At 53.9% G+C, this 21,362-nt stretch overlaps 8 protein-coding genes and 1 non-coding gene across 9 annotated transcripts; 5 read left to right on the top strand and 4 right to left on the bottom strand.

The window, feature by feature from the left end:
* Nucleotides 1-2,156: 2,156 nt before the first annotated feature.
* J4E87_005282 (uncharacterized protein) lies at nucleotides 2,157-3,694 on the bottom strand (the record flags this gene model as incomplete). The annotated part of the gene is made up of 5 exons (XM_049376896.1): nucleotides 2,157-2,793; nucleotides 2,848-3,128; nucleotides 3,178-3,293; nucleotides 3,342-3,509; nucleotides 3,568-3,694. The coding sequence occupies 5 exons, from the start codon at nucleotides 3,692-3,694 to the stop codon at nucleotides 2,157-2,159; spliced, it is 1,329 nt and encodes a 442-aa protein (XP_049233121.1).
* Nucleotides 3,695-6,175: 2,481 nt separating this feature from the next.
* On the top strand, nucleotides 6,176-8,357 carry J4E87_005281 (uncharacterized protein; the record flags this gene model as incomplete). The annotated part of the gene is made up of 5 exons (XM_049376895.1): nucleotides 6,176-6,400; nucleotides 6,500-6,669; nucleotides 6,775-6,901; nucleotides 6,950-7,327; nucleotides 7,377-8,357. 5 exons carry the CDS (start codon nucleotides 6,176-6,178, stop codon nucleotides 8,355-8,357), a joined length of 1,881 nt encoding a protein of 626 aa, XP_049233120.1.
* A 683-nt stretch (nucleotides 8,358-9,040) lies between these two features.
* Nucleotides 9,041-10,579, bottom strand: MMM1 (ERMES complex subunit mmm1; the record flags this gene model as incomplete). Its single annotated transcript, XM_049376894.1, has 2 exons — nucleotides 9,041-10,475; nucleotides 10,521-10,579. 2 exons carry the CDS (start codon nucleotides 10,577-10,579, stop codon nucleotides 9,041-9,043), a joined length of 1,494 nt encoding a protein of 497 aa, XP_049233119.1.
* A 215-nt stretch (nucleotides 10,580-10,794) lies between these two features.
* Nucleotides 10,795-11,079, top strand: J4E87_005279 (uncharacterized protein; the record flags this gene model as incomplete). Its single annotated transcript, XM_049376893.1, has 1 exon — nucleotides 10,795-11,079. One exon carries the CDS (start codon nucleotides 10,795-10,797, stop codon nucleotides 11,077-11,079), a length of 285 nt encoding a protein of 94 aa, XP_049233118.1.
* Nucleotides 11,080-11,286: 207 nt separating this feature from the next.
* J4E87_005278 (uncharacterized protein) lies at nucleotides 11,287-12,480 on the top strand (the record flags this gene model as incomplete). Its single annotated transcript, XM_049376892.1, has 3 exons — nucleotides 11,287-11,412; nucleotides 11,466-12,317; nucleotides 12,367-12,480. The coding sequence occupies 3 exons, from the start codon at nucleotides 11,287-11,289 to the stop codon at nucleotides 12,478-12,480; spliced, it is 1,092 nt and encodes a 363-aa protein (XP_049233117.1).
* Nucleotides 12,481-12,899: 419 nt separating this feature from the next.
* On the top strand, nucleotides 12,900-15,037 carry J4E87_005277 (uncharacterized protein; the record flags this gene model as incomplete). The annotated part of the gene is made up of 2 exons (XM_049376891.1): nucleotides 12,900-13,294; nucleotides 13,504-15,037. The coding sequence occupies 2 exons, from the start codon at nucleotides 12,900-12,902 to the stop codon at nucleotides 15,035-15,037; spliced, it is 1,929 nt and encodes a 642-aa protein (XP_049233116.1).
* A 328-nt stretch (nucleotides 15,038-15,365) lies between these two features.
* On the bottom strand, nucleotides 15,366-15,453 carry J4E87_005276. The gene has a single exon. It is a non-coding gene; the product is annotated as a tRNA-Gly (tRNA).
* A 1,196-nt stretch (nucleotides 15,454-16,649) lies between these two features.
* J4E87_005275 (uncharacterized protein) lies at nucleotides 16,650-18,839 on the top strand (the record flags this gene model as incomplete). The annotated part of the gene is made up of 4 exons (XM_049376890.1): nucleotides 16,650-17,095; nucleotides 17,144-17,838; nucleotides 17,888-18,136; nucleotides 18,199-18,839. The coding sequence occupies 4 exons, from the start codon at nucleotides 16,650-16,652 to the stop codon at nucleotides 18,837-18,839; spliced, it is 2,031 nt and encodes a 676-aa protein (XP_049233115.1).
* Nucleotides 18,840-19,079: 240 nt separating this feature from the next.
* J4E87_005274 (uncharacterized protein) lies at nucleotides 19,080-20,645 on the bottom strand (the record flags this gene model as incomplete). Its single annotated transcript, XM_049376889.1, has 1 exon — nucleotides 19,080-20,645. One exon carries the CDS (start codon nucleotides 20,643-20,645, stop codon nucleotides 19,080-19,082), a length of 1,566 nt encoding a protein of 521 aa, XP_049233114.1.
* Between the last annotated feature and the right edge of the window lie 717 nt (nucleotides 20,646-21,362).

Raw genomic sequence — 21,362 nt, 5'->3', positions numbered from 1 at the left:
CTTGATATTGGCCGTGTGCATGGCTGCTGCGGCGTCTGTATCGCCTCTGCAAGCCAAGTCGCAGTTTGGCATCACAAAAGAGGACCTGTTCTTGCGCTTACAGAAAGCTACCGAGCGGGCATTGCTTCGTGCTAATTGGGCGAAGACGTCCAACATACGGACCTTACAAGCTTTGACGATCTATTTGGTACTTGAACCGGCATTCTTGATAGAAGTCACGCATAATAACACTTACAGATACCCCTCTGTCGAGCGCAAATATCTCGAGCGACATCTGTTGTAGTCGGTGCTCTGGTTCGCCTAGCACAGTGTATAGGCATACATCGCATGAGCCACAGCTCAGCCAACAGCCTAACACCTCTACAGCGACACGTTCGATCGCTCTTGTGGTACCAAATCTGCTTCTTAGACTTCAAGACAGCCGAAGCGCAAGGGCCCCATCCATCCATTCGATCAGACGATTTCGACATTGCGCTCCCGTTAAATGTAGATGACGACGTTTTCGAGTTTGGCAGTGCAAAATGGCAACAACACCCCGCCTCCACCACCGGCTGGTCAGACGTCACTTTATCGCTGATACGCTACGAATGCAACGAAATCCACCGTCTCATCTTTCGCGGCAGAATCGAGATGGACCGCAAGCACATCACCCTTCACGATCTACGCGCCCGCGTAGAAGCCAAGAAACGTCAAATCCAAAGCAAATACCTGCAGTACCTAGACGCCAACGTCCCCATTCAACGATACGCAGGCCTTGTAGCAACACTACTGATGTCTCGCTGCGACTCCATGCTTCTCTACCGGCACCTCCCGCAAACCTCCTTGCAACCACGCTCAGAATCCGAAAACCGCCTCCGCGACGTGCTCCTCACAGCAGCTCTCACGACACTCGAAATCGGCGCAACGCTAGACACACTGCCCTCGCTCTCAGCATGGGCCTGGTACTCAACCACCTACCAACAATACCACGCCGTCCTCCTCCTCCTCACAGAACTCTACCGCACCCCCGACCTCCCCCGAAAAGAGCGCATGGCCACGATAATCGACCACATCTTCGGGCACTGCTACGGCGTCGGCGTGCGAGAACGCTGCTCCGACCTCCTCTTCACCGTCAAAGAAAACCTAGAAGCCTTCTACGTAATGAAAGGCTTCAACAAAAAGCGCCAACAAATCGCTCCCCAGCAACATCCCACTCTCCAACCATTACCCTCCTTCGGCGGCTCCGTAACGAGTCCCGCGTTTGGCGCGCAGCAGACGCCGAGTAATATGCATGGCCATTTGCAGAGGACGCCTACGTCTGGTACGCTGGATGGCTTGAATGTCGATTTCGATAGTATACTCGGGAGCTTGAATGGTGGAGGCGGCGGCGGCGGTGGGGCTGGTGCTGGGTCGGCGGAGGATTACGATGTCTGGGGTGGTATGAGCGCTGGTGCGGGTCAGGATACGGGTGCTATTTTTGTGCCGGTGGATACGGGGCATCATGCTGAGTTTGGGACTACGAGTCCAAATGGGGGGTTGCAGCAGTGGGTAAGTCATCTTTCGGTTTTTGTGATGGTTGGTCAGATGTGAGGGAATTGTGCTAATGTTTTTGTCTAGGAGAACTGGAATTTCCCGCCTCAACAGCAGAAGTACGAGCATTAATTGGGTGGTGTTTACGGAACATGCTCGTGTTCGGACAACGCGAGTAGTATATATGTGGTCAATCTAGAGATTAAAATAGACACGAGTTCATTTCAAGTTCACAAATGTTTCTGGTAGTATCAAGCTCTCACTCATCCTGGGTTATACATCGGCTTTACACATGCACATTCACTTCACTCCTTTGATTGCTTAAGAGATGTATTGAGGTTGAGCCCTAGCACCTTGCTACAATTGAACTTGCGTCTGAAGCTCGACACGTAGACGCTGTGATAAGTTCCACCCAGCTCCAAAACGCCACGACACTGGTGCTTGATGTTCCCTCCAATGTAACGCCATATACGCCTGACCGCACTGCAGTCGAGAATGCAGACCTGATTTTCCGCCAAGCAGGTCGTGAACAGCATGTCGATACGTCAAATGTTGGCATCACCAGCTGGTGTTCCTGACAGTGGAAGACATGAGCTCTACGACGAACTTGTTAGCCAAAGAGAAAGACAAGAGGAATATCGCAAAGGCTAGTAGCGTGCTACTTGAGATTCACTCAACGCACTTCGCTTCATTGGCGGCGGAGGTGGAGGTGGCTTCTTCGCCCTCGATGGAGGTGGTGGCGGAGGTGCCTTCTTGCCGCCGTTGGTCGCCTGCTCACCCGCCTGGGACCAACTCGCTGCTCGCGACATGACGCCGCCGCGTCCACTGCCCACAGATGACGAAGTATCGGGACTAGGTGGCGATCGATCACGGTCACGTCTATATCCGTTTCCGTTGGATGGCGCATAGTCGTCTTCGTAGTCGTCAGCAAACGTGTTCTGTTGGCTGGCGCTAGCTTGGCGGACTGGACGGAGATTTGTTCGGCCGGAGGATATGACGGAGGAATCAGTGGGGACGCGGGACAGTCGGCGGGCAGGGGAGTCGTCTCGGTAGCCATTGTTGTTCTCGTAAGTCGAAGTGCGGCTAAGAGAGGGGCGTAGGGAGTAGCCACCAGGCGACTGCTCGGGGCCAGGGGAGCGGCTGCGCTGGGACGAAAGCTTGGGAATGGTCATACGAGCGGGCTCAGGCTCGGGTTCTTCTTCGACTGGGTTGAAGCGCTCTGCGTAGCCGTGTGCGGTATTGGATCGGGAGCGCGCGGGGCGGCTAGGCATAGCCCTGGTGTCCCTGTGTCATGTGTCAGAAATGTGCTAGGTCTTATGCTGATCGGAATGTCCTCACCTAGCCGGCCATTCCCGCTTTACGTTGAGCAGAATCTCACGACAGCGGTCGTAGTAGCTCAGTTCTGCCTCGAGGAAAGCAGTCAGGTCCTGGACCATGTCGACTTCGGACTCCTTGATGTCCTGCATCCTCCGGAAGACCTCTTCGCTGGTCTCCTCGTATTTGGCCTTTTGGGCACGTAGTTCCTCCTCCATGCGGAAGTCTTCCTTCTTCGTCTTCTGCATCTTGGCGAGGGATGTGTCGTAGGCCAGACGGCGTGTCTCGAGCTTCTTGCGGGTAGACTGAGACGAATTAGCTTCCATGCCCGCAATTGTTCTGATGCCGTCGTACCTGGTACTCCTTCATCTGAATCAAGGAGCGTTCAAGACCCTCGAGCCATGATGACGTAGCCCCTTGGACATACGTCTCCTGTACTCGTGCCAGACGTTCGTTTGCTCGACCCAGTGCTGCTGATAGTTAGTACGCAGACAGGTGCGATTGGCGTGGAAACGCACAAGACAGGCAATTGCCAAACTCCGAGTCGGGCTCAAAGTCCTCGCCGTGGGTCACCATGGAGGAGCCCAGATGGCCACCTGGTAGCTGCTTCTCCTTGTCGGCGCCCTCTGCGCGCTTGGAGAGCGACTTGACGTAGACAGCCATTGCGCCGTGCATCTTGTCCATGCCTGGAAAAGTGTCAGTATGCGAGGCCGGTGCTGCTGCAGGGCTCGGAATCGTGCATACCCTCATGACGCAGGTTCATTTCCACTTCGAGCGCCTTGAACTCGTCGGAGAGACCAGTGCGGGCCTCTGCGCCCATCTTCTCGTTGGTCCATTGCTTCAGGCGGTCGAATTTCTTGTTGATGTTCATGATTGCGGTGCGGTGTGCGTGAGTGTCGTAGGGAAGCGTGCAAGCAGCAGAATGACGAGGGGGCTGCGGCGTGCGTAACAAGATATGGGCCGTGTGCAGGGTACAGCTATCGATACCACCAGGGAGGCAGGCGCGGGACGATCAACACCCGGCGACAGAGACCAAGTGGTGCAAAGTAAGGAACAGAGGAATGATGGAAAGAAGAATGGATGCCACGAGATAATACAGGTCAGGAGGGAGAGTTCGCAATGGCGGGCGTCCTACGGCAAAAGTTGAGAGCCAACGCGTGTCAATATACAGCAGCAGGCTAAGCAGGCGCGACCCTGACCCATTATTCCAGAAACCACAGACCGTCTAGGTGCCCTCCAACGGCGATCAGCGTCGCCCAAAGACGCGGCCCAGCCAGTCCTGACACAGCGGGACGACATGTCGCTATTCCGGGGTTTGCCGCCCTAATGCTTCCGCCGGGCGCCCCATCTACTCACCACAGCCAACCCCTCCACTATCGCCTTTTGTAGGCATGCCCCCCGTTTCACCCGTCTTGCCATACATTGACCACCGTTCTATTCCTGGCAGCCTCCGTCATGGTTTGCGCAATCACGCTCCGTCTCATGGATGCTGAGTTTCACCCTCGCCACCGTACCAAGGAAGCGTCTTTCTTAGCTACTCTCTGTTCTCTGCCCGACTTCACCGAGCAAATCACCGGAATCAGCAGTAGGCTCCTGTTCGGATCCTCTCCTATCGCGCGCAGCAATGGGGATTCGATAGACCTACAGAAGCGCATGTTGGCTGTCTAGTGCGCCGTCCAGACTCTTCAATATGCAGCCATAAAGGACGCGAACCCAATCTCCTTCCTTTATCAGGTCAAGCGGTCTTTTTGGCAAGCGCGATATATCACCTGGCCTCTGAAAGCAACGCGATATAGCTGGAAAGCAATCCTTCTACATTGTAAGCTACCTTGGCACATGCAGTCAATGTGCTCGCCATCTCACACGATCGCACTGCGAGCATCCGCTCATCACGCTTCAAGCGCATGTTCATGCCAAAAAAATCATACGCATTGTATCCATTACCCACGATATCATAAAGACTGACAGGAAATCGAGACAACATGTCCTGATCTGCCTCGAGACGATTACCTTCCAGCTCGCCCCGCGATACAAATCGCGTGCACGTGACTTGACAAGCGCCGTCTCTTCGGCCAGCTGGAACTTCAACCTCAAGTTCGCGTCTCTCCTCAGCCAAGGCAACACCACTTCAACTGCGCTCTCGCATTCGCTTGTATTCCGCGCCGCCGGCTTCTTTCGGCGCATTGTCTGTCCAAACTAGGTTTCTTTTTTTCAAAAAGTCTCGTCCGTCTCAAATCATACGAACGAATCTGATTCAATTCTGATCGCGCTACCATGGCGCAATGGTTCCATTCCTAGAGAAGGCGCTGTGAGGACGTTTACCACAAGGAGTGGACATACATGTGCTGCAACCTCACGACTGGGCGAACTAGCCCGAAGTTGCGACGAAAAGCGCGACGCACATGGGCGCGCCTGCAGCCAACACGTAACACTTGCGAACTCGAAGAAACTTCTAGTGTTCTTAGGGGTACATTACCCGGTGTCGCCTTCCTTTCATCTACTTAACATCTGTTGCGACGCCTATTCAAGTCAAGAGGAGGACCGAATGGGCAGAGGCTGACCTATGCTTATGAGCAACACCAGGGCATCTGTGGAGAGTCTCGCGCTTTAGTCGTGACTTTGACATGACCACTTGTCGAGCGTTCCCCCGCCCGATCAGCGCTTTCAAAGGGACCTACCGGCCACATCAGCACAACCGCCCTAAACCTGAAAACCGACATTGCGCAGTGGAGCGCATTCAAGGAACGAAAGCCTGACATAATTCAATCTCGCCGGTACACTTGCACCCCGAATTATGATTGCGCGTCTCGAATCATGTCTTAAATAAGTACCCTCGACCCCCTTCTGGGCTCGGAACAGAACATCAAGAAACCATGGTAGTATATTTTGAAGCCGCTGACTTTCTTAACAAAGCATTACGAGTTGGGCGAGATGCAGCCATACGGTCAGACTTGTGAGCAGGAGGTTCTGGTGGAAGCTGTGGTGAAGGGACGGCACGCTTGATAGCTGCCCTTGGACGTGGTCTCACTATATGCGAATTGAGATATCGCTGTAGCACTTCGCGAACATCACGTATATAGCCGAATGAAACTCCCAGACTACAGAAGTTGCCCTGATCCCATCGCTGCTCTGATATTGCTACCTTTTGACGCTTGTTTTGTCAAACAAAGATGCCCTGATGAACGTGTTCATTGTCCTGCATTACAGGGACCCAATCAGTCGATCTTTGGGCTAGCGAAAGTAGCATTACCTCATGCCTGCCTAACCGTGCTCTGTTCGTAGTTCCTCTCCTCGTCCCGCAACTGCAGCCGCAACTACCACCACCAACATCAACCCCCAAACACCACCAACCATGGCCGATTCCGATTCTTCGCTGTCCTCTGCGCCCCCGACCGACGACGAGATGGAGGTCGAGGTTTCGGAAGCAAGCGCTGCAAAGGCCGTACCTCAGAAAAAGAAGAAGAAGAATGGCACAATCTTGACCTTTTTCAAGCATCGCTCGCCCTCGCCGCCTCCAAGGAAACGAGCGCCTTCTCCACCGCATGAGGCTGTACCAGAGGATAATCCAGACATTGCTGTACGTGTTGGACGCGTCCGTCGCGTCGTGACGCGCCGCATTGCACCGCAATCGCGCATAAATCCTCCACCCAGACATCGCTAATGCCATGCGCTATAGTTCATTGTAATGTTTCGGTCGCGCTTCAACGAAGCCTTTCCTCGCGGTTCGCCTCACGTAGGGCCCCAAGACATCGAACAGGGTGTCGCGGAAGAGACGCCGTCTGCCGATGTCGAAGGCTTACTATGCGCCCTGCTCGGGCTGGTCCTCAATCGCAAGAAACCTGTCGAGTCAGTCTGACCCCTTCACTCTTCACAAATCCATATTCCCCGGTCGCGTAGGCCTTGCAGAGCGGATGGTATGGTGCACACGCTGACAAGTTGTGTGTTCTACAGGAAAGGTCACTACGGTCGCGCCCTCGAAGAGGCCATCCAAACCCAAAAATCACAATGGCCCACCAAATGGACTGGCAACCCCCTCAGTGGCGGTCGCAACTTCAACACGATGACAGCAGAAGAACGGGTAAGTCGCCGTCTATCCTGATCTCGCCAGATGCTAACTGTCGCCCAGATCACCCTCCTCCACTCCCTCTGCCTCTGGAGCCTCAACCAGAACGAGCAAGTCAAGGTCATGATCAATACCGCATACAAGTCTCGCACTACCAAGGACAAACAAGACACAAACATCCCGTTGTCGGTACAAGCGTGGGGTCGCGATGGTGACAAGCGCCGGTACTACCTAGTCGAAGGGCAGAACGACACCCACTTTCGCATCTACCGCGAGAGCGACCCCAAACTCAAGAACGTACAGTGGATCAGTGTCGCTGGCTCTATCGATGAGCTAAGAGCGCTTGCGACGAAGCTGGAGGAAGTGGACGGACACAAAGAGGCCAAGGCACTCGGCGAGCGTATGCTCAACGCTGTGCCACGCTTCGAGGCTTCAGAAAACGTACGTACTTGCGCAGTATACATATCATCTTATGCTAATAACCCTGCAGAAACGCAAGCGACGAGAGTACACACGTCAGCGCAAAGACGCGTTCACGCGCCCAGAACTCGGTTTCTCCCTATACGAAGGCCGCACCCGTGGCAAGCGCCAACGATACACATTTGACGAAGAGGATGATTTTGACTCGGACAATACATCTGTACGTCGGTCAGGGCGACAATCAGGCCGCGACACACCCGCTGCGCCTTCTGGTCCTACTGTCACCGCCAGCGGCCGTCAGGTCCGGTCTCGAGCAACAGGCTTATACGGCGAGACACTACTCAGTGGACAAGTCACCGATCACCCATCGCCTGCAACTGGCGATTACGTCCGGTCTGATGTGTCGGAGGAACCACAGTCTGGCCCTGGCCGATCAACCCGCGCCGCCAACAGGGGCACTACCAACGGCCGCTCACTGAACCGGACAGTAGATTCCGAAGATGAGGAGGATGCGACATCTTGGGATGGTGGAGATGATGACGAGGAAGAGCCAGATCAGATGGAGCTCGACGATGATGAAGACGATGCGGCGGAGGATTCATCAGATGAAGAGGAGGAACCACACAGCCTCATGGTCACCCTGCGTTACCGGAAAGGCGCAACTGATGGCTCTGCTGCTCCCAATCAAGACGCACCCATGGCAAATGGCGTCGACCACGATGCTACAGTCGCGACAGTAGCCGACACAGGCGCGCCAAAACAGCCCGAGATTGCGCCTGCTCCAGAAACCTCAGCCCCTACATCCGAGCCCACTTCCACCATGAACGGCATCTCCCAACCTGTCGTCCCCGTTGCAAACCAACAGCTTCCAACAGGCAACCCAGAAGCGCTCCCCAAACTCGATGGCTTCTTCTCCGCCCCAACACCGCCGTACAGTGCCCCCGAGGAAGCACCCAAACACCAGACTCCCGTTGACATCTCTACCAATTCTTACGAAGCACCTCCACCACCACAACATCCCACACCTGCTCCTACCGCCAGCTGGCAATAGATCTGCCTGCGCACTTAATTATAGCCGTTTGCTCATGCATGCTACACATCGTTTTCCAACTCCCATGTGTGGCTGTCTTCGATTCAATCTTATCCACGTTGTTCTTTTCTTGTCCTGTCCCCTGTCATAGCTAGAGAAAGACAGATACCCATGGCGTTTTCCAATTCTTTACCTCCTGTACCTGAAGATGGGAGGTGAGATTAAGGTGTTGTCTCTCGTTGGGTTAGCGTTGTGTTAGGCAAAGTCTGGGCTGGGATGTCTACAGTTATATCGGGTGTTGCTCATGAGTGGTAGACAATGGCACTTTTACATGGTGGAAGTGATCTTCTGGGTTGCTGGGGTACAGATACTCGGTGTGCACTGAGGGTTATGTGGGAGGAGAAGTTCAATAAATGCAACTTGTGTTGTCATTATGAGCAGCTGTGCGATTGTGTTGTGATGCGTCCCGTGAACCAGGTACATGCACAGTATCGTGAGCTTCATATTTAGCGAAGCTCACGATACTGTCAATGTACCTGGGCATACGTCTTGCTCTAGGTACATTGGGTTTCGTACTCCGTCGAGTAAATATGGACCTGATGTGCCGAAAGCAAGACGTATGCTTTCGCTCCACAACGCCGCCGCCGCTACTGGTATTATATACATTCAGTCATGTCATCATACACATACATCCATTTCACGCTTCACCTCGGTAAAGCGCCCGGTATGGCTCCCGCAATGCCCGTCGTAGTCCGACTCTGCAGTTTGGGTCTACCAGACCCCTTGGGCCGGTCTCTCTGCTCGCCGCGCCACCGCATGCCGTCTTCCCGGGTATTCCTACTCTGGCTACGAGAGTCTGGTGCACTGGGTTTTCTAACCCCAGCTCTGATCTCCGCCTCTCGCATCTTCTGGCCTTCTGCTTCTATGCGCTCTTCTAGGGTGGCGTTTTCGGCGATGGGGCTGGGGATGAAGGATGTTGAGCCGGGAGCTGTGCCGTTTCCTTCCATGACGGCGATTTCGTCGTCCTCATCCTCTTCGTTCTCGCCGGCGGCTGCGTCGGCGTCTTCGGTGGCTCCGCCTCGTGTGTTGTGTTTGCGGGGCCAGAGTGAGGGGAGCACGATTTGTTGGAAGCGGGGTTCTACGGCTCGCTCGTCAAACCAGGCGTGGACGCGGGACTCGATGAGCTGGGCGATTTTGGGTACGTCTTGGAGGCGTGATCGCGAACCGACTAGGGAACGCACGGAGAGGTCCAGGCGGTAGTCGTCTAGGAAGGTGAAGGCTAATGTCGTGGGACGGTGTGGTGGTGCGCCTGATGAGGAAGCTGGACGGCTCGGCGAGGAACCTCGGTGTGTGTTTGATGTTGGCGATGGCATGGGCGCGGTGGTTGGTGGAGGCGAGGAGGAGGGTATGAAGGACACGGCGAGGGTCCCTGAGAATCGTACAATGCTCACAGCGAGCGCGACTGGCAAAACTGCGGACATGGGTTTCGGCCAGTTCAGGTTCAGTGTCGTCTCTACGCCGATGGTAATGACATCGCTCAGATCAACGTCCATGCGCGCTTGCAGTCTCTCCTTCTCATCTGTATTGCCTGGCCCGTACCAGAATCCGTCTTCTGCTGGCATGACTCGGCAGTTGCTGAAGATGGGGAATTCATCCCCCAATGCTATCTCCGTCACCCTGATCTCGCCAATCCAGTCCGGCTTGCTGCCCGTGTTCAAGATGTCGGTGAGCGAAGTAAGGATTGCATCGTCCTGGCGTGCATCGGCCCTCAGCTGTGCGATTGTTTGCGCAATGAGCACATTGAACCAGTCTAAGCTCTCTGGTTGGTGTCCCTTCACGTTGTAATACGTTTTCGCGAGGATAGTCTGTATGCTTGGACCTCCCCTGCTCTCCTCGCCTTTTCGTATTATACTTCTGGATGGTTTATGCCGTAAGGAGAGAGACGTCGAGTTTGCGCGCGTTCTCAATTGCTTATACGACTGTTGGTGTGCCAAAGTTCGAGCTCGGCGGAGCGAGTTGAGATGCAATGCGCGGTCGTCGGCGGACGGTGGCTCTCCGAAGATGAAGAACTTTATGAAGCAGAACATCAAAATCGCAATCGAGAGCTGGCCGAGTAGGAAGCCTTGTGTGAAGGAGAGTCTGTAGTAAGTTAGCGGGGTCTCTGCAATTGATGGGCAACTGTACGATGACGAGCCGCCCTGTGTGACGGGCAGCGCCACGGGCGTGGGCACTGCTTTGACCATAGTCGCGACTAGAGAGTTGCTACCGCGTTGACAATTGCATGTTGGGTGTGGATGGTGATTTCGAGCAGAGGCAGACAGACGTAATTGTGCATCGGGACCTTGGAAGGATGCCGACCTAGCCATATCGATAAGCCTCCTAATCACTCCACGCCCATCTCCGCAGCCCCGAGGTCTCTCCAGACCCAGAACCGCGACGAGGCACGACTCTACCTAGGATGCCCCTTCTCTCCAAGGTTGTCACCTTCAGGACCCCCACCAACCGCGCCGCTGCCATCAAGGCGAATAGAGTCATCCGATCCATCAAGAGCAGATACCGCGCCCAGGCCTTCCTATTCCTCGCGTACCACTTCTTCCTCACGTCGCCTATGCACCTCGACATCTTCATCATGTTCTTCATTCTCGTCAGCAACTTCATGAACCGGCAACAGGCCTTTCCCAGCCAATTGGTCATCGAGGGACTCCGCTTTCTGATCGACGAGAGGAGGTTCATCATGCCTTGAGTGCTAGTCCTACCAAGCCTCATTCCCGACGCGATACGGGAATACCCTGGATTACTCGCGTACACATATCAAGTGCGCGACGTGGCTTCGTTGCCTTCACCTGAACCAGACGGAGATAGCGGCAGTTGCAAGTCCGATTGGTTGCCAAGCTCCCCACCTCTGGACCAATTCAAGATCGCATACCATTGTAGCGTCTTCAACCTCCTTATGGATTTCGATACCCAAAGTCAGAGCCTCTCGCCAGGCGCTGCAACTCACAACCCCAATCTCATCCTTCCAGCGACCTGCGACCCACCATCTGAGCACAACCCGCCCAAGCGAGCAGTATGGATAGTAGGTCATCAAGCATTGTTGCCTTGATCTCGATAGCTAAAATCTTCCTGTAGGTCTTCGGAGCGACCGGTCACATGGGACGATCCCTCGTTCGAGCGATACTAGCGCACGGCGACCAATGCACCGCGGTGGGATGGACCGAAGAGAACACACCTGAACAGATGGATAAGTGGAAGAACAGAAACTGCTTGGGTTTACTATGCGACGTGAGAGTACGCGAGACAGTGGATCAGGTCATCAGGAAGAGCATCGAGTACTGGGGTCAGGTGGACGTCATAGCGAACAGCACCGGCTACGGCGTCATAGCAGCATGCGAGGATCAGGACGAGTACGACCTACGCAATCAATTCACCACAAACTTTCTCGGAACCCTACACATCTTGCAACTCTCCCTCCCCTACTTTCGCTCACAAAACTCCGGTCGATACCTCATATTCTCATCCACGGCTGGAGCCCTTGGCGTGCCTGGCCTCGGCCCGTACTGTGCGACCAAGTACGCCGTGGAAGGGCTCATAGAGTCGATGTTGTACGAAGTCGATATATTCAACATTAAAGCAACACTGGTCGAGCCTGGACATGTTCGATTGGACGAGCCAGATGACAACATATTACCACCCAGCTATACTTCCATGCCCGTTCCAGGAACAGGTCCGCCGAAGCCGAAACGTTACGGTCATTTCTTCGTGAAACCGAACCCCAGCGAGCCCTACTCGGGACTGACAAGCCCCGCGCAACACGCGCGACGGATGGTACAGTGGCTGAACGACCGACAACCGGTGAGCGCAGTGAAGAGCGCAGAGCTGGTGTGGCAACTGGGTCATTGCAGCTATCCTCCGTTGCGCTTGATTCTGGGTAGCTACGCCGTGGAGAGTATTCGCGACAGACTGAAGAGCATCACTGAAGAGGTAGGCATTGTCCTTCTTGCGCTGCGCTTAACATATTGACTCTTCCCAGATCGAGGACTGGAAACATCTTTCGTTCCCTGTTTCTATGCCTCCGGAAGATGAAGATGGAAAGGATAATCTCAAAGAAGAGCAGGAGCAAGACGACGAACAGATGCAGGATTGAAGAAGAACTTCCGCTATTGGTACAACTGACGCGCGGAATCCCCATGCTTGTACGCTTATACGATACCACAACTTCATATCTTATCGCTTAGACACAACGCGACAAACGACACATCGGTTCTTTGAACGTTTACAGTATTATGATATGGTTACTCTCTCCATGGATAGGTCGAAAGAAACGAGACCAAGACCTTTCTCGGCTTACAGCCATCGCAATTGGGTCAGCTCGCTTCGCATGCTGTGCCACCTTGATCTATCTGTATAACGGGATTATAACACACGATGCGAACTTGTTTGCTGCTTCCTTTGTTGCACGAGGTTTGCTTGTTACTTGCTTACCGTGCTTTCTAGATGCATCTATTACTACATCTTCCCCCTTGCACCATCTGGAATCTTTCGATTCCACGCCAGACTGCTGTCATGGACAACGAAATCCGACCGGCCTGGCAGTCCCCAACTGTTGCTCCCAACTCTCCTGTTACTGATCGAGAAAGTTGGAAGACCGCCCCAGGCTCACCGAGAGAAGACTTCAGATTCAACATTGACGCTGTTACTGAGGAATGCAGAACACATTTCAGTGATGTTGAGAAGTCGAGTAGAGAGCCATACGTACCGAGGCGGGATTACAACGAAAAGTTTGACCATGCCGGACATGATCCAGATATCGACGGCATCGACTGGAGACCTGGCTTCAAAAACCAGTTTCCATGGATCGGCTTTGCGGGACTCGTGGTCATCTTCGTGGCAACTGCTACGGCTGTCATCATTCTGGTCTCTTCCCACAAGAAGCGAGTCAAGGACTGGCCATTTACGAGGTAAGACTAGCAGACACAGTTTCGTCAGGTTGGTACTAATGAAACAGTTTTCCGGCCCAGCCCAACGTCCTTCTGAATATCGCGAACCAGATCCAGAATCTGGGGTTGATCACTCTGGTCAGCCATGGACTGGCTATCGCATGGTGGAGAACAGCCTTGCGCGGTAGCTCTCTCCATGTGTTACATAAGAATCACGCATATTCTTACAGCTTCTACGCGATTGTTACTTCCGGTCGATACTTCAACCTGGTGGCCCTCGCCGCACTTATGACCAAATTCGCTGTTGTCGATAGTACCCTCTTCCAGAAAGCTACGAGGACGATTGTAACTCAGCAAAAGGAGTACGCCAATTCCACCATGACTGGATGGGTTGAGAGAGACTGGCCGAAGAAATTAGGAGGTCTTCCCGCACGAGATGGCACCACCAGACTGAATCTTGCTTCATGGGCCAGCGTTCTGGATGCGTACAACGGCAAGCTCGCCAACGGGAAGGTGCATGACGGTCTCAACGATACTGCGTCTTTCTTCGAATGTCCATATCGCCAGGAATGCAGTGGTGCCGTTGAAGGTCTAGGGTTTGCGTTCAATTGCACAAGCGATTACCAACAGGTTGACTATGGATTAGAAGAAGCGGGATCCTATCCGCTATGGCATGTCAATTTCAACCCACAATGGGCAACCGAAACGAAATCATACGCCAGCATCAATCTCGAGATGTTATATGTTGATAGCCGAATCGGGAAAGACGACTCGTGCCCGGGTCGTAAGACTACACGCACGTGCGAGATCGTGCCTGCAGTCGTTCAGTATCCAGTTACTGTCATGGTACCAAGCAAAGAAGAACTTGATGGCAAGAACATCGTCACACACATCAAGTTCTTCAACGCCGATGCTCCACGGCCCATCGGAGCTAATCTCAACGGGATCAGACAAATTGATGGACTGAAAGTTTTAAAGACCGTCAGTCTCGACGAAAGAATCGAGGGCTCTTCCACAGTCGGGAGTCTGGCCTATATCATGAATAACCTCTATGGGTCTTCGGTGAACCTCACTTATGACAATGGCTGGGATCTTAGTTCTCAAGGTGCTTCCACGCAGACTACATTTTACTCAGACAACGATGAAGTAATGAAGGACGCCTGCTGGTTCAACATCAACAAGCCTGGTCGGGATGATCCTACCATCGAGATGCTGCGCAAGCTTAACACACTGAGCTTTGTGACTGCGTTGTACATCAAAGGCGCCCCTACAACCGATAGAGACAAACGCAAAGCCCTCGGCATGGCCAGCCAAAACATCACCACATCAATCACCGGCATCGTAGAAGAATACCTCACCTCCTCCGCCTACGTCTACGGCGCCCTCGCAGCAACCTTCATCACAGTCATACTCGTCCTACCCGTTTACTGGGGTTTCTGGCAACTCGGTCGCAAAGTCACTTTAGGTCCACTAGAGATCTCACAAGCCTTCGGTGCGCCCATCATCGCGCCTGACAAAATGAAAGCATATCATGGCGACTTTGATCAGGTGCTTGAAGATGTTGGGGATAGGAGAGTACAGTATGGACAACTCAAGAATGCACCGCCGGGGCAGATGGGGCTTGCGGAGCCGGAGAGGGTAGTGGTGCCTAAGGCTTGTCATCGGTGGCGGGTGAGTGGGCAGAGGGAGAATAGGAGGATTGGGCTTGGTGCTGTCTTTGGGGGTGCGGTTGCTGCTACTATGTCGGGGAATGCGAGGGATTGAGTGTAGTTTAATGGGATGTTGTAGGTAATACGAGTGCGAGGCAAGGGCGATATGCAGTCGTCCGGAGCGCAGCATGTGATAATCAGCAGAGAGCGACTTAATGTATAGTAAAGAAAGGCGAACCTAGTTGGAGAATGATGCGAGCGCAAAAAGACTTCCTCCAGTCTCGCAGACTTCAAGTGTTTGTCATCTCATCTGCCACGCTTCGCTGCTGCTAGCCTCGCTTATGGCCACGCGGCGGTCACGCCTCAACCACCGGCTCAAAAACATACTCCATCCACCACAACGCTGCTACGACGTGTAGAATGGCAAAAAGAAAGGCGTGTAATGCATCGGCCGGGAATCGAACCCGGGGCTAGCCGAAACTGTCCTGTGAAGGATGGCAACGGCTAATTTTACCACTAAACCACCGATGCGGGGATCACTGAAATGGATGATTTGATGGAAAAACAGCAAAATTGTCTGAAAATATACCAAGCAATGACAGTGGAGACATGGCAAGAGCTGTGCATCCGTCTCTGTATCCACAGTCTGGGTGCGGGATAGCTCGATGCATGAGCCGAGGATGATCCACCATCGACATCGGTCTCCACTAACGGCGTCTAGGCTATGGCGTGTTCGTCTTCTCAATCACGTACTGATAATCAATGGATAGAGAAGTCTAGCAAATACTGTTACTGAGCATTGATTCAGATAGCAAACACGTTCCTGGAATCAAAGACTGCCCTGTCTTGCAAAAGCTGTCACTGTTTTTGCAATACTGGACAGGGAATCCCAACTGCAAGGCTTCACATTCTGCCTGATCTCGCGCGACTTCCATCGATTCATACCTAGATAGCAATCGAAACGGCAAACTATTCGGCAACGTGACTCCTCGCGGCAATCGCACACGGAGTAAGAACGAAGCTGGAGAGCCCTTTCCAATCTTGCTATCGCGCCAAGCCGGTGCGTTATTGTTGTACCTACCTAGGTGGGTAGTGCATAGATCTCGTACTACATCGCGGAACAAAGCTTGGTATCCGTTTCCCCAGCGTGCTCCAGATCGTCGACTTACATAACACGACCACCGATATACCCAGATCCAGTGCCTTTATCGCTGCTGCGCAATGTTCCGTCCTGTGGTAGCCCAAGCCAGACCAGTCCTGGAGTAATCCGACCCACAGCGGAGGTAATTCCGGTGGAGGATTCGACTTCTTCACACGCGACATTCCGCGAAGAACAACACAGTAGCACTGTCTTCCTGGTACGTATCCTGGAGTAGCAGGGGCTAGATAGATAACACTTCTGTATCTGTGTGTCGCTCGACAGAGCGTGCAGCACATGGTCATCAACATCTCGCACTAACCGAACTTGGAAGGTACATGCGATGTTCCGCCAGAGGGCATGACGGCGGTACTGCTTCGCGTGTTCGAACGTATCATCAACGTCTATCATCTAATATCCCCGCTTCTACGCTTAGAGATACGGGCTCGGCAGAATGTGTACGTCTGTAGATAAATTGGATCATGTCCCTCCAGACTGGACGACTTCTCTTCCACTCCATCTACGCCACACCAGCTCCGGGTGAAGACAATATCGTACCGCCTTCCTTCCTTCAAGCATACACTACACCATGGCACCTCATCCCTTCAGTATCCTCAACATAGAGGAGACACGTATTGCGCGTGACACCGTCCTCTCCCTCCACAAAGACTGCGTTGTCGACTTTCGAGAGATCTTCCTCCAAGAACCAGCAAAGGAGCTCATGAAACAGTACCTTGGGCTCGAACATGCAGCAAAGCCAGGACAGTCACCAGCTTCCAAGCGGCCACCGCGGTTGGCAAAGTGCCAGTACGACGTCATCGGCTCAGACAAGATACCAGAGTACCACGAGTCTGTTATTGATGTTGAGCAGAGGAAGAGGGTACGACACGAGATTGTGGGAAAGGAGAAGCAGGCTGCTTTGACGTTGTGGGAATTCCAACATCTTGTCAAAGCGTGTGAGGAGAGTGATATGTTCAAGGAAGCTATGGCTGAGATCAAACTGCCTGATGGGTTTGAGTTGGTCGTTGAGCCTTGGTAGGTACCCATGTCGACTTCAGTATACCACGTTACTAACGATCATAGGCCATACGGTGGTCTCGATATTGGTGCTGAGAACCGAAGATACTTCCAGGGTCTATGCTTCGCCCAGGACATGAGGAACGGAAACGCCGACTCAAACTTCTACGCCTACCCCTTACCGCTGATTCCTGTCATGGATGCACAAACAAGAAAGATCATCCGCGTTGATCGTCTAGCTACTGGTGGCAAGGGCGATAGCCTCACAGGTCAGACGCACTCCGAGCGCGTTCTGGACCACTGCGAGGGTGCAGAATACGTTCCCGAACTACTGCAAGGCGGTCTTCGACAAGACGTGAAGCCCATCAACATCACACAACCAGAGGGACCTTCTTTCAGCGTAACGGACGAGTCACTGGTTGAGTGGCAGAAGTGGAGCTTCAGGGTCTCGTTCAACCCCCGTGAAGGAGCCGTACTGCACGACGTCAAGTACGATGGCAGGAGTATCATGTACCGGATGAGCATCTCAGAGATGTCGGTCCCGTATGCTGATGCTCGTCCACCATTTCACCGCAAGCAAGCTTTCGACTTCGGTGACGGAGGCGCTGGCAACTGTGCCAACAACCTTTCCTTGGGCTGTGACTGCCTCGGTGTGATCAAGTACTTCGACGCAGTCGTTGTTGGTAACGATGGCGAACCAAGGGTCCACCCCAACGTAGTCTGTCTTCACGAGCAAGACAACGGTATTGGCTGGAAGCATAGTATGTATCCCACAATAGCCCCTCATACAAGACTAACTCCCCAAACCAGCCAACTGGCGGACTGGCCGTGCAGTAGTAACCCGACTACGCGAACTCGTCGTCCAATTCATCATCACCCTAGCGAACTACGAATACGTTTTCGCCTACAAGCTCGACACCGCCGGCGGCATAACCCTCGAAGTCCGCGCCACGGGCATCGTCTCCGTCGTCAACATCGACCCAGGCAAGACGTCCGACTACGGAAACGTAGTCTCCGGCGGCGTCCTCGCCCAAAATCACCAACACATTTTCGCAGCCCGTACGTCATCCTCAATCTCTCCCAACACAAGAATCACTTACCTAACCACCACCCACCAACAGGTTTCGACCCCGCAATCGACGGCCACAAAAACACCGTCGTATACGAAGAATCGCACTCGACCCCCATCAACGCAGCCACAAACCCCGCCGGCAACTTCTACGAGATCCGCAAGACCGTCATCGACAAATCTGGCGGCGTAGACGCAAATCCCTTCGACCACCGCGTCTTCAAGATAATAAACCCGTCCAAGACGAACCCCAAATCAGGGAACCCCGTTGGTTACAAATTCGCGCCGCTGCCCACGCAGAAAATCCTCGCCGCGCCGGGTAGCATTCAAGCGCAGCGCGCGCTCTTCACGAACCACCACGTATGGGTGACCAAGTACCAAGATGACGAGCTGTATGCTGCAGGACGGTTTACCATGCAGAGTCAGTTGGAGGAAGGGGGTGTGCACGACATGGCGGCACGGAAAGACGGGGTTGAGAATGAGGATTTGGTGGTGTGGAATGTGTTTGGACTGACGCACAACCCGCGGGTGGAGGACTGGCCTGTTATGCCGGTGGAGATTTACCAGGTGCATTTTAAGCCGAGTGATTTCTTTGAGAGGAACCCGGCGATTGATGTGCCGAGTACGAAGAACCAGGCTAGTGTGTTGGTGGAGAAGGAGAAGGGGTGTTGTGGTGGGGAGCAGAAGCTTTGAGTGGTGCTGAGGGGGGGTTTTACTTGTTAGTTGGATGTATGGAGCATATTCAATGTATACAGCACTTTTGCATCATTGCCCTGGTGGTTGCGAAAAGGTAAAGCGTGGTTCATGCTACACTAAACTACGATGCGCTGCATCTTCCAAAAGACTAAACCAATCTGATAGTCATCCAATCGTAAGCAGTGGTATACCAAACGCCAATGTACTCCAAAGTCATGTATGTTTGTACACGGGTATTTACACGCCCCAAGCGCCAGCGACGGCATTGAGAGCACCGTCAACAGCCTCCTCCAGGGTCTCGACCCTCAGTCTGAGCGAGCGGTTCTCCTCTCGCTCCTTTGCCAGACGACCCCAAACAGCGGATTGTGCACCGCCCTGGCAATTCGCGCATCCCCATCCGCCTTTTGCGATGTCGACTTTGCCCTCTTGCCTCTGCTCATATGTGCTTCCGCGTTTCAAGGGTTGCGGCTTGCGTCCCTTGGGTGTGATGTCGTGAATGTCGGTGTCGAGAATGGAGGAGCGGTCGGTACCGGTGGGGCTGAGGCAGCTTCTTGAGAAGACGCTTGCGGCATCGGTCTCGGCTTCAGACTCGAAGCCGGAATCGACGCTGATCTCCGAGCCGGAGACGCGGTTGTGACGGCGGGCGTTCTCCTGGCATGAAGCGTGGTCGCACTGTGGTGCGCCTCTGATGAGGGCTAGACTCCTCTTACGAGCTGCCTCTTCCTCTTGACGAGCCTTTCGCTCAAATGCAAGGTCCTCCATGAGGCTTCGCATCTGCTCGTCTTGCTCAGCTGCCTTTGCCGCCATTGTCTCCAGCTGCATCTTCAAATGCCTTGCTCGTGTCTCAGCCTCGTCAAGCTCGTCATCCTGCGCACTTTGTTCGGCATGTGCATCTCCCAACGCGGTAGAGAGTTGGCGGTATGCAGTCTGGTAGCGAGAGAGCAGCGCTTCGGCGTTGGTGAGGAGGTCGTGGAAGGACGAGGGTGCTAGCGGATCGGCAGGTCCGTGTGGGAAGAGCGACTGCGAGATGCTCAAGTTGAGGAGCTCATCGTCGGGATTGTGGTACGTGGGAGACTGCTGCGGAGGGGGTACAGCGGCGTTCTTTTGTGTGGACAGCAGCCATGCGAACTTGCTGCTAGTGGTGGGCTGGCTCGGGGCCTTGCTCGGGGTCTGGGTGTCGTCTGATCGTCTCGGGCTCTGCGATGTGCCCCTCGTAAGGGAAGAGCCGCGGTTGAAGAGGTTGGTCATCATGTTGCTGCCTCTCTGCTCTTCCTCCTCCTCAGACTCAGAGTCGTATTCCTCTCCCGACTCTGAACCAGAATCCGAGTACTCGTCTTGCTGTCCGACACCCAGCGTCACGGGTGCAGAGGAGCCGTTGAACCAGTTTTGGAGTGCCCTAATCTTAGGCTGGCTAGCGCTGGACTCGATAGCGCCTCTGGAGGGGATGAAGCTTGCCAAGGACTTTGTAGGTGAAGATGCTCTTGAAGTATGTTGCTGGATTGTCGATGTTGCGCGATTGAAGTTGTCGAAGATGGTACCAGTCAATGTCCGCTGATGTGTTCGGCCAGATCGAGGGAAGTCTTCTAGTGGGGAAGGTGCATGTGGGTCATATGCCGTTGCAGTAGTGGGTGTTAAAGCGGAAGGTGGTGGTTGAAGGCCGGTAATGTCCACGTCGTCGAAGCTGTGCACTTGGTCGCCGACCACGGGACTCGAGATCTTTCGACTGTGGTTCGAGCGGTGCGTCGCATAAGGGGCCTGAGGCGGCTGTTGGAGCTCCACGTTGTGAGGGGCGTTGCGGCTCATTCCAAACTACAGCCGCTAAAGGACGTCCGGTGCCGGGATTGCAAGAAGGCACGCTGGTCAGCGGGCGAGGAATGCGTCAGTCGCCCAAGGATCGTCGAGCAGATGGATGTTTACGTATGAAACGCGAAAGCAACGGTTTCAATGCTGCTGCTAGGCGGGGTTGTGTTGAGGGTAACCCGGCCAACACTGTCAATCTATCGATAACAAGGCGGAACGAGAGTCGTGGGAAGGTAAAGCGGCGGTCAACGAATGTTTGGTGGTAGAAGTGGTAAGAGACGCAGTAAAATGTGTCACTGCCGGTATAGTGTACCAGAGAGCAAAAAGAGGGTTCAATGTTTCGTGAGCAAAGGGCGAGGTTTTGTCCTCGAGGGCTGTTTCGCGTGGTTGGCAGGAAACAGCGTGGCAGGGAACTAGATTTTGTGAGGCTGGGAGGGCTAGCTCGCCCCATCACGTACGCAACGCACACCGCAACACGTAGCTGTCGCTTAGAGAGTCCAATGACGCCTTGCCAGCCAGAATGCTCTAATGCAAGACAGCCTGTAAGCTGCCTTCGTCCCTGTTTGCAAGCCGTTCGGTCTGCGTTCGCGTTTCGAAACATTTCATCGTGCAACAGTTAGCGCACGGCCCAGTACGCGTTGAAATGAGCAGGGAAGGCCTATCTGAAGACGCTCACTCAACAACAGGACATTCAGCGACTGAGACACTGGTCGCGGCATC

Source organism: Alternaria ethzedia, assembly GCF_023757985.1.
Source record: "Alternaria ethzedia strain BMP 0044 chromosome Unknown scaffold_11, whole genome shotgun sequence".
Classification (NCBI taxonomy): domain Eukaryota; kingdom Fungi; phylum Ascomycota; class Dothideomycetes; order Pleosporales; family Pleosporaceae; genus Alternaria; species Alternaria ethzedia.
Note: the sequence above shows the minus strand (reverse complement) of the source record. Positions and strands in the feature narration are given on the sequence as shown.